The 13,833-nt window shown below is 49.7% G+C and overlaps 1 protein-coding gene and 2 non-coding genes across 3 annotated transcripts; 2 read left to right on the top strand and 1 right to left on the bottom strand.

Moving 5' to 3' along the window:
- Positions 1-2,150: 2,150 nt before the first annotated feature.
- Positions 2,151-2,223, bottom strand: TRNAF-GAA (transfer RNA phenylalanine (anticodon GAA)). The gene has a single exon. It is a non-coding gene; the product is annotated as a tRNA-Phe (tRNA).
- Positions 2,224-4,132: 1,909 nt separating this feature from the next.
- On the top strand, positions 4,133-4,206 carry TRNAN-GUU (transfer RNA asparagine (anticodon GUU)). Its single transcript has one exon. It is a non-coding gene; the product is annotated as a tRNA-Asn (tRNA).
- A 780-nt stretch (positions 4,207-4,986) lies between these two features.
- On the top strand, positions 4,987-12,758 carry NDUFS7 (NADH:ubiquinone oxidoreductase core subunit S7). Its single transcript, XM_005302348.4, has 8 exons — positions 4,987-5,106; positions 6,553-6,589; positions 7,173-7,241; positions 8,251-8,368; positions 9,140-9,319; positions 9,404-9,450; positions 11,379-11,467; positions 12,542-12,758. Exons 1-8 carry the CDS (start codon positions 5,091-5,093, stop codon positions 12,637-12,639), a joined length of 654 nt encoding a protein of 217 aa, XP_005302405.1. The 5' UTR covers positions 4,987-5,090; the 3' UTR covers positions 12,640-12,758.
- The last annotated feature ends 1,075 nt before the right edge of the window (positions 12,759-13,833 follow it).

Here is a 13,833-nt window from a genome sequence, read left to right on the forward strand (position 1 = left end):
CTAGGTAGTTGCAGCTCCACGTACTGTACTGTTGCATATCAGATTTTAAGAATAGCATCTTACTGCTCCATCCATCCAACACATTTCTCAGAGAAAATGCTGATCCTCGCAAGAACCTCAGCTGAATGGAAATTACACTGTTTTATCTAAAATATGTTTAAACCTGTATAAACTCCACTGTGATCACGCTTTTCAGGAATCTGTCCACTCAATCAATATATGCCCCTCTTAATCTAAAATAAGTGTCTAGGGTAGGCATGGCCAAAGTGTGGCTTGTGAGCAAGCTGTGGCTTTTTTACAGTTAATGTGTGGCGCCTGGAGGGCGCACGTGCGTGTGCGCGCACAAATTTTCTGCCTACAAGACTGGGCACGGGGAAGCTCAGGGCTTCTGCCTGCGGCAGGATTATGAGACGAGGCAGGGGTCGGCAACCTTTTAGAAGTGGTGGGCCAAGTCTTCATTTATTTACTCTGATATAAGGTTTCGTGTGCCAGTAATTCATTTTAACATTTTTTAGAAGGTCTCTTTCTATAAGCCTATAATATAGAACTAAACTATTGTATGTAAAGTAAGGTTTTTAAAATGTTTAAGAAGCTTCATTTAAAATACAGAGGCGCCCCCAGTGGCCAGGAACCAGGCAGTGTGGGTGCTACTGAAAATCAGCTCGTATGTTGCCTTTGGCACATGTGCTATAGGTTGCCTACTCCTGGACTAAGGGCTTCTGCCCTGTAGGGAGAGGGGTCTAAGGGCTTTAGAGTGGCAGGAGGGAGGCACTTCATTGTTAGAAGTTTGAAGCGCTGACAATGCGGTTCTGGCGGAACCCAACTGAGAGTGCCAACTCAGGACAAATTGCTCAGATAGGGCAGTTACAGCCTAAGGCTGGGGTTTTTTCCACCTCTAAGGCAAACCAAACCAGTCAGACTAGGAGGACTTCGGTCTCACCCCACTGGCTAACCATAAGTCTCACAAGCAATCTCCTTAGACACTCCAGTTTCCCAGTATTACCACCAGTGCCACTCGTTATGGGGACAAATGGTTATGAAAACCAATACCCCAGTAAAAGAAAAAGGTTCTCCTGATCCCAAAGGACCAAGCCCCAGACCCAGGTAAATATACAAATCAGATCTTACCCACAAATCACGCTGTTGCCAATCCTTTAGAATCTAAAATCTAAAGGTTTATTCATAAAAGGAAAAAGATAGAGATGAGAGTTAGAATTGGTTAAATGGAATCAATTACATACAGTAATGGCAAAGTTCTTGGTTCAGGCTTGCAGCAGCGATGGAATAAACTGCAGGTTCAAATCAAGTCTCTGGAATACATCCCCCGCTGGGATGGGTCCTCAGTCCTTTGTTCAAAGCTTCAGCTTGTAGCAAAGTTCCTCCAGAGGTATGAAGCAGGATTGAAAACCAGATGGAGATGAGGCATCCGCCTTATATAGTCTTTTCCAGCTGTAAGAACACCTTTTTTCTTACTGTGGAAAATTACAGCAAAATGGAGTCTGGAGTCACATGGGCCAGTCCCTGCATGCTTTGCTGAGTTACAAGGTGTATCTGCCTTCTCTCAATGGGTCCATTGTATAGTTGATGGTCCTTAATGGGCCATCAAGCAGGCTAGGCAGAGCTAACACCATTTTGTCTGGGATGTCACCCAGCAGCATAGCATAAGTTTGAAATACAGATAGTATAGAGCCAATATTCATAACTTCAACTACAAAACTGATACACACAGACAGCATAATCATAACCAGTAAACCATAACCTTGTCTTAGACACCCCATTTGACCCCCTTTATACAAGATCTGGGTGCCACTACAGGACCTTGGTTGCAACAATGATCTATATGGGCCGAGAGTATATCAATAACGTCACATAAGCGTAGGGAGAATTTTTTGTAAAATCCTTCCACCTCTCTCATTCTCTAGTTAAAAAATACAATCCACGCGCTGGCCTATGAGCCTGGTGCTTAGTTGCAGAGGGAAGAGTTCAAAGGGAGATTTGCAACAGTGGCTCTAACCTCCCAGTTGCTTATCAGGGGTCAGCAGATGAAACGTTTGCTCAGTTGGTGCTGCATTTGTAGATGCCCTGCAAGGCATCAGGGCTTGGAACATGGAAACTGCTAAAACTAACCTCTTTTGACCAAGGAAAACATCTGCCGAAACCCGGGATCGAACCAGGGACCTTTAGATCTTCAGTCTAACGCTCTCCCAACTGAGCTATTTCGGCTGGTTGTGGTCTCTTTTCTCTCCTCCTTACCCTGAAATTGAAGATTGATGCCCAAGGGTTTATTAAAGGAAATTTAAAGTGTCTTTATTCATGTATTGATCAAGTGCTTTGGTGTTTGCCTATGTAGCCCACTGCCCATGTATGCAAAGGTCCACTTTCTTCTTTGATTCAATAGCCATCAGCGTGCAGTGCTGTACACAACCAAGGAAGACACTGGCCAAGCCAGTCCAGGGAAGACATGCAGGATAGATATGCCCGTCCCAGTACAGTTGACGTTGTTGCTGATTAATTAAGTGGGTGAGAAGAGAGGAGGCTCGGGTTGTTTTCTTGGGGCTGGGGGAGCAGATTGCAGTGGATGTGCGGGGAGAGGGGGCTAAAATTTGGCTATATATATATGAAATATGTCCCTAGAAAATAGGCCATATTTCTACCCTTACTTCTTTGCAAATGCTGGCTGCTCAGATGCAAGACCAACTGAAGGAAGAGAGGGACAGTCATCCAGGCTTTCTCAAGTGAGCAAAGCATAGGACTGTGGGGGCAGTGAGGGAGTAAACACAAATCCCACAGAGAGCTTTTTTTTTTTTTTTTTTATCAGATCAAATTCTGGGGTTCTGGCCACTGGCCCTGCACCCTGGTAGAGGAGGTTGCTGACACTCATGCTGCTGCAATGAGATGATCTGGAGTCGATGAAATGTGCCCTCTCACCTAATACAAAAAGAACGGGCGTACTTGTGGCACCTTAGAGACTAACAAATTTATTTGGGCATAAGCTTTCATGGGCTAAAACCCACTTCATCGGATACATGCTGTGGAAAATACAGTAGGAAGATATATATATATATACAGAGAACATGAAAAAATGGGGGTTACCATACCAACTCTAATGAGATTAATCAATTAAGGTGGGCTATTATCAACAGGAGAAAAATAATCACTACAAATTTTTTCTCCTGCTGATAATAGCCCACCTTAATTGATTAGTCTCGTTTGAGTTGGTATGGCAACCCCCATTTTTTCATGTTCTCTCTCTGTACGTGTATGTATGTATATTTCTACTGTATTTTCCACTGCATGCATCTGATGAAGTGAGTTATGCAAAAGCTTATGCCCAAATAAATTGGTCAGTCTCTAAGGTGCCACAAGGACTCCTCATTCTTTCTGCTGATACAGACTAACACGGCTACCCCTCTGAAGCCTGTCACCTAATCCAGTGTCCTGGGGCTGCACCAGTGGTTTGTCAGACTGCCAGCAAGTTGTGACGAAAGTCAGCCCGTGTTTGGGATGTGTCAGCCCGCAAGCAAAAAGGCCCCTTTCCTTGGAAGGTGTCACCCATGTCTTTCACAGGGACACAATGTCACAAGACAATCTCCTCCCTTTGCAGCAGCACCTCAGCCTGGTTTCACAAGACCCCCCCCCCAAGCTTTTGGGAGCCCCGCAAAGCTAAAGGCCACAGGCTGCATGCGGCCCTGACACCATCAGGCTCACCCCCTGGGCAATAACTAGGAGGGGCCAAGTGGCCAGGCCTCCTTAGGGAATTACCTCCTCCTGGAATCTAGTCTATAGTTAGAGCCCTGGTGCTTTGCATGGCTAATCAGAACATTCTTTATTGGTATTAATGATCACAACACTGCACATTAAAAAACACACCACCTCTTTGGAGACTAAGTCTCTTGTCCCTTCCCCAGGAGTATTAGCTGTAGCCTTGCAAACCCAGGGGCTCTGAATCGGAGGGATCAGGCAACTGGGCGAGCTGCTGAGGAAGGCCCGTCCTTTTTCCAGTCCAGCCCTTCCTCGCTCGCCCTGGAATAATTTCTGCCACTTTGTTTTGCAAAATTCTTTAAGTGGTAGATACAGAGCAGGACATGAATTTAAGATCTTAGGGGGCTGCAGAAAACAACTTAGCAGCGCGGTCTCTGTGGCGCAATCGGTTAGCGCGTTCGGCTGTTAACCGAAAGGTTGGTGGTTCGAGCCCACCCAGGGACGCGGCTCTGATTTTTTTGCCCCCCAGCAGCCCTGAGGCACGGTCTGGGGCTGGGTGTGGGGGGATGCAAAGGGAACGGCCCAGGTTGCGAGTGGGGAGCTGTGGCTTGTGCAAGGGAAATAAACCCCCTTCCTGAAGGACAGGGGAAGGGAGGCTGCATTTTGCACGAGGGGCGGTAGCATTTGAGTGGGACACGGAAGTCAGTGAGCAGCCAGACAAGAGCTGCCCCTACTCAAGATGGCTGCGCCAGGAGCCAAGGAGGGAGAACGTGTTTCTTTGCACACACACACACACCCCAAGCCGGGGCAGCTGGGTGTCCCCTTTGCACCCCCTCGCTAATCCTGTGCCCAGTCTGCGCTGCGAACAACCCCCCTGCAAGTGTCTGGCACAAGTGGGTGCCACGCACACGTGTTCTGCGCCCCCTCGGCCACCCCGCGCTGCAGATCTGAGTCCCGCCCCTGGCCAGTGCCTGGCCTCACCTTTTGAACACCCACACCCCTTTGCAAATCATTTGCCACCGCCAGCCTTTCACACACACACACACACACCCCTACCTCCTTTCACACACACACACACACCCCTACCTCCTTTCACACACACACACACACACACACCTACCCCTACCTCCTTTCACACACACACACACAGATACCTTCACACACACACCTCCTTATACACACACACACGCAGAGGGAGACGCCTCCTTTCACACACGCACCCCTCCTTTCACACACACACCCCTTAGACAGGCGGAACCTGGGGGGCCTCCCTGCGTTTCCCCGGCCTGCCGGGGACCGGAAGTGGGGCTGCACCGGCTCCCGCCGGATGGCTTAGGCGGGTGCACGGCCCCTGCCAGGCAGAGGTTGGCTGAAGGGCTGGAGGCGAGATGGCTGCGCTGGCTGGTGAGTGGGGGGCAGCAGGGGGCGTACGTAGCCCCTCCCCTTTCTGGGGGTAGGAGGCAGCGACCCCCCCCTTCCCTGGGGGAGCCCCTCTTCTAGGACACGTGTGGGGCCAGCCTCCCTGCTTGGGGGGCTGGGAGTGGGGTGGGGGGCAGGGCAGCCCCCTCGAAGAAGGTGGAAAGGGGGTTTGTTTCCCTTCTGTCTTGTGAGGGGGACCCTGTCCAGTGGGCTCAGCCCAACCTCTCTGGTAGGAAGCCCCCCCCCTTCTGCCCCCCAGCTTTGGGGTCTGGGTGGTGCGTCTCCCTGGCGGGGTGGTGTTTACGGCTGGGAGGAAGCGTGAGGTTCAGTGTGCAGGACCCTCTTGTAAAGTGCCTGGAAAGTAACTCTCCCCTCCCTCCAGCCCACACATGGATCCTGGCAGCCTGATCCTCTGGGATCTCTTGGGGACCAGTGCGGGCACCGCTACCCCTGCAGCGGGGTTGTGACAGCTCAGTGCGGCTTGCTGACAAACTCACACAGGTGGCAAGTCCTGGGCTGTTGATCAACAGGCTTCAGGGCGCTGAGCAAACTGAGAAATGCACCACAGCAGGCTCTGAACTGGGTTCGGGGATTGGCAAATGCTAGGCTCCCCAAATATTAGGCCGCTCTCCCGACCCTAGATGGGTACTAGATTGCTTACTTCCACCCATGCAGTGCTACCTGCAGGGCTGTCAGTGTGCGAGACAGTTTGAAATAGTGACAAGGCAGGTGGGATAATATCTTTTATTGGACCAACTTCTGTTGGGGAGAGAGACACGCTTTTGAGCTCCACAGAGCTCTTCTTCCGGTTTGGGAAACTAACGGCTAAATCCAAGGTGGAACAGATTGTTTAGCATAAGTAGTTAACAATTTCAAGGGACCGTTGAAAGAGTGTCATTTAAGTCACTGACCTACTTTTGCCGTAGGCAGTGAATTGTAGGCACTCTTTTCTTTTAATCACACTTGTGATTTGGACAGAGGTGCGGTAACACTTTCTTGAAGTGCATTGTTCTTGACATTTAAAAAAGCACCAGCCTGTGTGTGCATTTATTTATTTATTGTTTTGCTTGGTTTAAGGGCTAATTTATTTTAGTGGATAATGTGACTTTGGGGGGAATACAGGGGAATGAGTTAGAGTTTTATGACTGAGAGATCTGCTGAGCTTTCCAATCGGTGCAGAATTATACCCATTTGCGAATGATGATGAGGCAGGTTGGTCAGTATTAAACCTCCTACCTGGGGCTTGGACATCCCACTTCTCCTTCCCCTGCCCCCACCCCCACCCCTGTTATCCTCAGCTCTGAGCCTTGGGGGAGGAATAGCACACTTAGTGGAATGCTGCTGCCAGGATGGCAATGCAGCACCGTTATCATCTTTCATTGAGATTCTGGCTGTGTTAAAGGTAAACTGCCCTGTGGCTTTTGTTCACAGCTCCTCGCTTGGCCCGGGTTGGGATATTTCTTTTGCGGTAAGTAGCACCTGGTTGGTTGAGCAACCACAGAGAAGAAACTTACTTGTGTCGGGGGGAGAAAGGCAAAATGGATTAAATCATTTTGCTGCTTGCAGCCCTCTTCATGCCTTTCTCGTGAATCCTTCCAATCTGCCGTCTCCACAGCCCTATTCCTTTAATCGATTTCTCCTCAAGTGAGAGTGAATTTGCGCTGATTGCAGCTGCACAGCTCTCTGCTTGAGTTGTTGCTGTTCGTATAGAGACAGTAACCACAAGTTCTTAACGGACATTCAGGGAAACAAGTCTGACTTGTCTGATTGTGAGAGGGTCTCTGAAAAATGTTGCCCCGTGGTTAGATCACAGGGCTAGAAGTCAGGACTCCGCTTCTGTTCTCACTCTGCCACGGACTTTGGCCAGAACACTTAATTCCTCCATTGGTCCGTTTACCTGTCTGTAAATGGGGGTATTATGCTTTACAGGGCTGAGGGCCTTAATTAGATAGTATCTGTAAAGCACTGTGAGATCCTAGGATGGAAGGGATGACATGGCTGGCAAAGTGTTGCTGCTGCACCATGATGTTTGGCTGTGTTCATTTTTGCAGGCCCAGTGCTGTGACTCCTATTCATGCTAAGTCACTCCATGAGACGCCAGCAACCGGCCATGCTGACAGGTAACGCCACGCTACCATCTAAGTTCTTTAGCTGAGTGTCACTTCTTCAGGTGGGAGATCGCAAGTGATACAGGAAAGAATGTCTGTGTGCTACAGCTCCGTTCTGGTGTATGGCCGAAGAAAGCCCCGTTTCTCTCTCCTCTTAGCAATCAGTATTAAATGGCAAGGTGTTGGGTCCTAGAGATGAGCCTGCCAGGTAGCCTGAGTGTAGTGAAGGTTCCCTGTCTGAGCAGCAGATTCCATGATATTTGGGCTTCTCCCCACTATGTGGAGTCTGCTCGTTTGAACAGCATAGAGCTCTCTCAGCACGCGGCCTGGCGTGCTATTTTTAACGATTAGAACTCTTCGAAACAAAACTCGATGCAGCATATACAGCCTCTGACCCAAAACCCTCGCCCTCTTCAGCCGCCTGCGTCACAAGGCAGATGAGTGATATTTACAAATATTCTATGTATTGTGCTCCTCTTCTTCATCGACTGGAATCCTGGTCTTTAATTTGCGGATGAGTTCCAATGCTTGTGAAAGCGGGGGACAAACAGCACTGGTATTTGAGCCAGGTGCATCCTTTCCCATCCTTCCCTCTGACCTGGCCAGCAGTATCCCCGCCTATTCCAGACCACCGGCTCCTTACCAGAGCACCTTCCTTGTGATTTGCTCTTCCAATCCTGGATCCCATGCACAGGTCTGCCAGGAGATCCCGGTCCTGAACTGCACCGTCCCCTGCCTTTCCAGCCCTGACCAGACAGCCTTTATTGTGCCAAATGGAGTGGTATTGTGAGATTTCCTCTGGATTTTAAACTGGCTGGTCCAAAGATGACCGCTGAGTCTGCCTTCATCCTACTGTGCCATCTTTAGCAGCAGCAGCTGGTATTGAATTGACTATGAGGAGCTTATTCCAGCCTCTTCAGGGGATCGAATGTCCTCAGAGTTGAGACACCTTAGTCAGTGACTCTGTTAATAACCGGGTAGATTGTAAGCTGGTGTTGCCATCCATGCTGTTTGTTCTCAGCCCCTCCCAGGTCCGGCAAAAGAGCACTACCATCGTCCAGAAAAAATCCTACGTCCCTACCAGTCGGGGAGAGTATGTTGTCACCAAACTCGATGACCTAATCAACTGGGCTCGTAGGGTGAGTGGCCAGGAGCGCCCGTGGCCTGTAAACGAGAACGGGTAACAAAGGCTTCGGCGTGCTCGCGGGAAGGTAGATGAGCCTGTCTCTTCGAAAGGGCAGCAATCGAGTTCAAAACCTCTGGTGCCCTGCAATGAAATAGGGCATGTTCCTTGGCCAGAGCTGGGGGCTTGGGAGTTCCTGCTTCAGACAGATGACTAACGTCTTAATCTGAAGGCGCTATAAACTTGCTTAAATATGTGCTGAGAGAGTCACCCTGTTCCTCTGTGGTTTCCCTCCTGCCTTGTATATTCCAGCAAATGTCGCTTTCTTGGCTCTTTATCCGTATCTAACAGGTTTCAGAGTCGCAGCCGTGTTAGTCTGTATCCGCAAAAAGAACAGGAGTACTTGTGGCACCTTGGAGACTAATGAATTTATTTGAGCATAAGCTTTCGTGGGCTATAGCGTGGGGCTCTATAGATGACACCTTAAACTGCGGTCTCTCTGCTCTGGAGAGTAAGGCTTTATCCTGGCCAAGATCGCTTTTCTCCATTCTCCTGGGCCCTTGTGCAATTTGTTGTGCGCTGACAGCTGCCCCTCTGTTCCAGATCTGGCTGCATTTCAGTGACGCAAAGCCCACATCCATCTGTAGCACTACATGTCCTACACCTTTGCCATACCCACTCCCTACCCCCCGACTTACTGTCCCTTGAAACATTCTGAGCGGCCCACGCGGGTCTCCGTGCTGCAGACCCCAGTCCCGTAACCTAACTCAGATCTCTGCCGTCCCAGAGCTCCCTGTGGCCGATGACCTTTGGCCTGGCGTGCTGTGCGGTGGAGATGATGCACATGGCGGCTCCTCGCTACGACATGGATCGCTTCGGGGTGGTGTTTCGGGCCAGCCCCCGGCAGGCGGACGTCATGATTGTGGCAGGCACTCTGACCAACAAAATGGCCCCAGCCCTTCGGAAGGTATGGATGCTGGCCGCACTGGCAAGTGCAGCTTTGTAACTCAGATGCAAACGGAGTTCACTGTGAAATCTCTCTCGCCTCCAGGTTTATGACCAGATGCCTGAACCACGCTACGTGGTCTCCATGGGAAGGTAAATGCCAGAGGCTTCCTTATTATCTTACAATTTGCTGGAAGGAAATCAGTTGCCGCTGCCTGTATTGAGTCAGTAGATAAAGGGCCTGTTTCTCACTCGTGTGGCCAGCCCTTTACACGGTGTCTAGAGGCCTCGGTGTGAATGAAAATAAGGCCCAAGGTTCCCTTTTGGTGAGGGGGGAGAGGTTAGAATATTTTTTAATATTAGTGTCCTCTCTGGGAGTCAGAACTCTGAACTGTGAGCTACGGAGGGTTCTTTTTACAGAGGGGAGGAGCCGCCAAATTCTCCTATAAAAATCCCAAAGAAGGGAAAAGTGGGCGGCTAGCGTTAATCATCCGTAATGAACAAAACATGAGACAGTTCCCACCTTCTGCAGATCCTGAGCAGCGGAGCGGAGCTGGCTCCTCTGCTGGTGCGAGTAACCCCAGTGACGTGGAAGCAGACGTTAGCACCTGGCAGTGCTGCGTCCAGGTGCATAGGGAGGCAGACGCGGTTAGGAACGGGGCTAATTCCATTATTCAGACTGCACCCGGGGTAGAGTCTGGGGGGGCAAGTGTGGGGGAGATTCGTTCTCCAACCCACCTCCTGGGGGGCAGGAGCTGACACCCCCACAGGGCCTTCTGACCTCCTTGGGAGATAAAATGGATAAACATGAAATTCCTGGGGGGAAAAAACAAAAAATGATTAAAAATAAAAAGAATTTCACAGGGCTCTCCCCACTGGCTTCTCCCTTCATCAGGAAACTCACAAACATGTTTCTAGCATTGCTGGCTACCCCTTGTGTTTTGGCCTTCGGTCTCATCTGTGCTATAATTACAGCCACACTAAGAAAAGGCTCTTAGTAAGTCTTAGGTTGTGATCCCAGTACGCGTTAGTAGCCCTGTCTCTGTTTTCAGAAGTGGTGTCATCAGATCCATAGACTTGCCGGCAGCGGCAGCAAAGTGGCGCTCGCTGTAGCGATTCGTAAACATAAGGACTGATACGTAGCGCTGTAGCATATATGGGCCTTTCCCGTGTGGCTGATTCCATCACGGACGTTTGTAGGCAAGTGGAGATGAATGGTGTGCGAATTGCCCTTCCCGTTGTCGCCAGCACCGCTTCACTGAGGGTATGCGGTCGTGGGTGTAATTGCGCCTCCTGTAAGCGTACTGAGGTAGCTTGACTCTGACTAGCTCAGGTCCTGGAGCGGTGAAGCTATGGCAGCACGGGCTGCAGAGTGGGCTCTGGAAACCTGCCCAGGACCCTGCCTAATTACGTATGGGACTAGCCTGTACTGAAGTGTTATGACTAACACTGCTGCAGCTTCCCTGTGTGTCTACACGAGCTGCAATCCCACCTGCGAGTGCAGTATAGACCTACCCTAAGAACGTGTATCGGAACGAGCAGCACGCGTCAGCAGGAGCAGCAGTGATTTTAACCAGGCTGGTTTCTAAAACCCTGTTTGTATGCACAGATCGTGACGCAGGTTTGGGTTCTTATTGTGACTGACACGGAGACTTTTCGAACGTAGATTTCTTTTAAATGAATGAAATTCTTAAGTCCTTTGCTCAGAATCTGGTCTGTCGGGAAAGCAGCCGGGGTGTCCAGCGATTCTCAGAACCAGGAGCCTAAGCCAGGCCTGTGGGAGATGCACTGCTGCACAATTATTCATCTGCATGTGCAGATAACCACGTGTCACTTAGGCTCTTGTGTCTTGAGAGCTCGGCCCAGTATTTTCCTGTGGAATGGCCACAATATTGACCCAGCACTGAACTGTCTGAAACTTGCCCGTGGCTCTAAAGTCTTTTGCTTTAACTGCCGTGTGGCTCTGTTCTCTCAGCATCTCCGATGCGCACGTAAAGTCTTGCCTTGCCTTTGTGTAATTCTTGCCTCCTGCTCCCGAGTTGCACTGCAAAGGACACTGAACCCTTTACGTTTTTTTGTAGCTGTGCTAATGGCGGTGGTTACTACCACTACTCCTATTCCGTGGTGAGGGGCTGCGACCGCATTGTGCCAGTGGATATCTACGTCCCAGGTAAAAAGAAACTCTGCTCGGCTCTGGGATTACAGTACATTACTCTAAGTGCAGCAAGCTGGAGCAGAGCTGCGGCAACCGAACGTTGTGTTTTAGTTTGGACTGTGATTGTAATATGTTCTGACTCCTGGCCAGTATGTAGTTACTTACGGGCCTTTTGTTTAAGTTTTAAGCTGCATCGCTGACATTTTCAGGCTTTCGTTACATTGTGTTCAAACAAGGAAGTGGGAGAAAAGTCAAATCCTTGTAACTTCTATACTGGCGATTGCATCCAGTCCAGTCTGGGTATTCGTTAGTTCCCAAGGAAGGAATGTTCTGTGTCAAGATGTTCCAAGTTACACCTCTACCCTGATATAACGCTGTCCTCAGGAGCCAAAAAATCTTACTGCATTATAGGTGAAACCACGTTATATCGAACTTGCTTTGATCCGCCGGAATGCACAGCCCCACCCCCCCGGAGCGCTGCTTTACCGCGTTATATCCGAATTCGTGTTATATCGGGGTAGAGGTGTATTTACAAGGAAAAGCAGTTGTGACATTCATAAAACTTTTCCAAGTGCATCTCAGTTCTAACGTCTAAAAATACAGCCCTCTCCTCTGTGAGGGCTGCTTTTTTTAATGCAGGAGAAACATTTTGTGCCTTATTTCTAACTTAACAGTGAGGGGGATTAAACCCCCCTGGAACAAACTGCCACAGATGTCTTCAGAACAAGACCAGCTGCCTTTCTGGGGGAGATGCTTTAGTCAAACACAAGCTATTGGGCTCCATGCAGGGGTAACTGGGTGAAATTCTCTGACCTGTGCTATGCAGGAGGTCAAACTAGATGGTCTAATGGGCCCCTTCTGGCCTTAAAATGTATTCATTTATGCAATCTCTTTCTGAGTGGTCCTTTTGTATGTCAGCTCCAGTACTGGTGTCTTTAGCCCACCCAGTGCAGCTGGCTGGTGTTTATTATGTGTACTGAGGTAGCACCGAGGAGCTCCAGTCATGGAGCAGGACCCCCAGGTGCTAGGCACTGGACAAACGCGGCCCCAAAGAGCTTACAATTCTCAGGCTCTCCCTCTCTCCCTCAGGCTGCCCGCCTACCGCCGAAGCACTGCTCTATGGAATCCTGCAGCTGCAGAAGAAAATCAAGCGGGAGAAGAAGATTCAAATCTGGTACAGGAAATAGCCTCCCTTATTTATGACCTCGCTATTCGCCCCCTTCCCTGACAAAGAAATGTATTTGTATTGTCACGCACACTGCAGCTGTGGTCTGCACAAGCCTCACAATAAACATCATCTGTTTAATGTGATCTCCTGTCTTTAACATCCCCACTCAGTTATTTAAACTGGGGGGGGCACACCTCATAGCTAGTGTCGTTGCACCCCCCCAGGTGCTCCCTGGGAGCCATCCCTTTCTTTTTCAGGGACTCCCTGCAACTCACCCAATCCCCCCCCCCCCTCCAGGTGTTCTGGGTGCCCTCCCCCCACACGCATACCCCCCAGGGGTATAAGGATTAAATCGGATAGGATTCCGAATACACTGGTTCCTGGCTTGAATGGTTCATGCGGGGGAGAGAGCATGCCCACTAGGTTCTTCATATCGTTATCCACTGTTGGCAAACAAATCTGTTCTGCAGCCTCCCTCCCTTCTGCGACTCCGGGTTTGACCCATTGGCTGCAGTGGAAATTGCAGGTTCTGGAAACGACTCTCTTGTGTAGTAATGTTGTTTACGTAAAATAGTGTTAACTGTGCAAGCGGCCAAACCAAGTTCTAATACCAGAGACGTTGAGGCAGATACATAAGTGAGTTTCACATGTTTCACAGAGTCCTGGCTTGATTTTAAACTGGGGAAAAGTACCTCAAAACTCCTACCTCTTTGACGAGAACCGGCTTGGATTCAGCTTGCGTAGATGAGATTGATTTGGGGTTTTTTGACCCCTCTGTGGCGATCAGGACTGAGAGGTATCCCCAGCTTTGCCACAGATGGGCCGTTTGGTAAATCAGTCCCAAGCCTGCTCTAAACCTAACTCCCAGAAGTCTCATCTCCACTTCCTCGCGTGCGAAATTCCGAGCTTGATGCCGTCGGCAAAAGCACAGCTCCAGCAGTGGCTGATATGGACCGAAATCAACATTTACCGTCTTCAGTTCAGCCCATTACTGCAGCTTCTATACCTCCCTTTGCCGCCCTAAATCTCTGCTATCTTTGATTACACTTTTCACGTATCTGTGAACTGATCACGGATCTTCAGTCCTCGCTTCAGCCAACCCATTACCTCCCACCCCTTTGATAATCTGTTCTGCTAAATTAGTCCCTCTGGATAGATTTTTGCAGCTCTTCTCTGCATTCCAGCTAGTTTATCATCATCATCGTTCTGATAA

The sequence above is a fragment of the Chrysemys picta genome, chromosome 25 (assembly GCF_011386835.1).
Source record: "Chrysemys picta bellii isolate R12L10 chromosome 25, ASM1138683v2, whole genome shotgun sequence".
NCBI lineage: Eukaryota > Metazoa > Chordata > Testudines > Emydidae > Chrysemys > Chrysemys picta.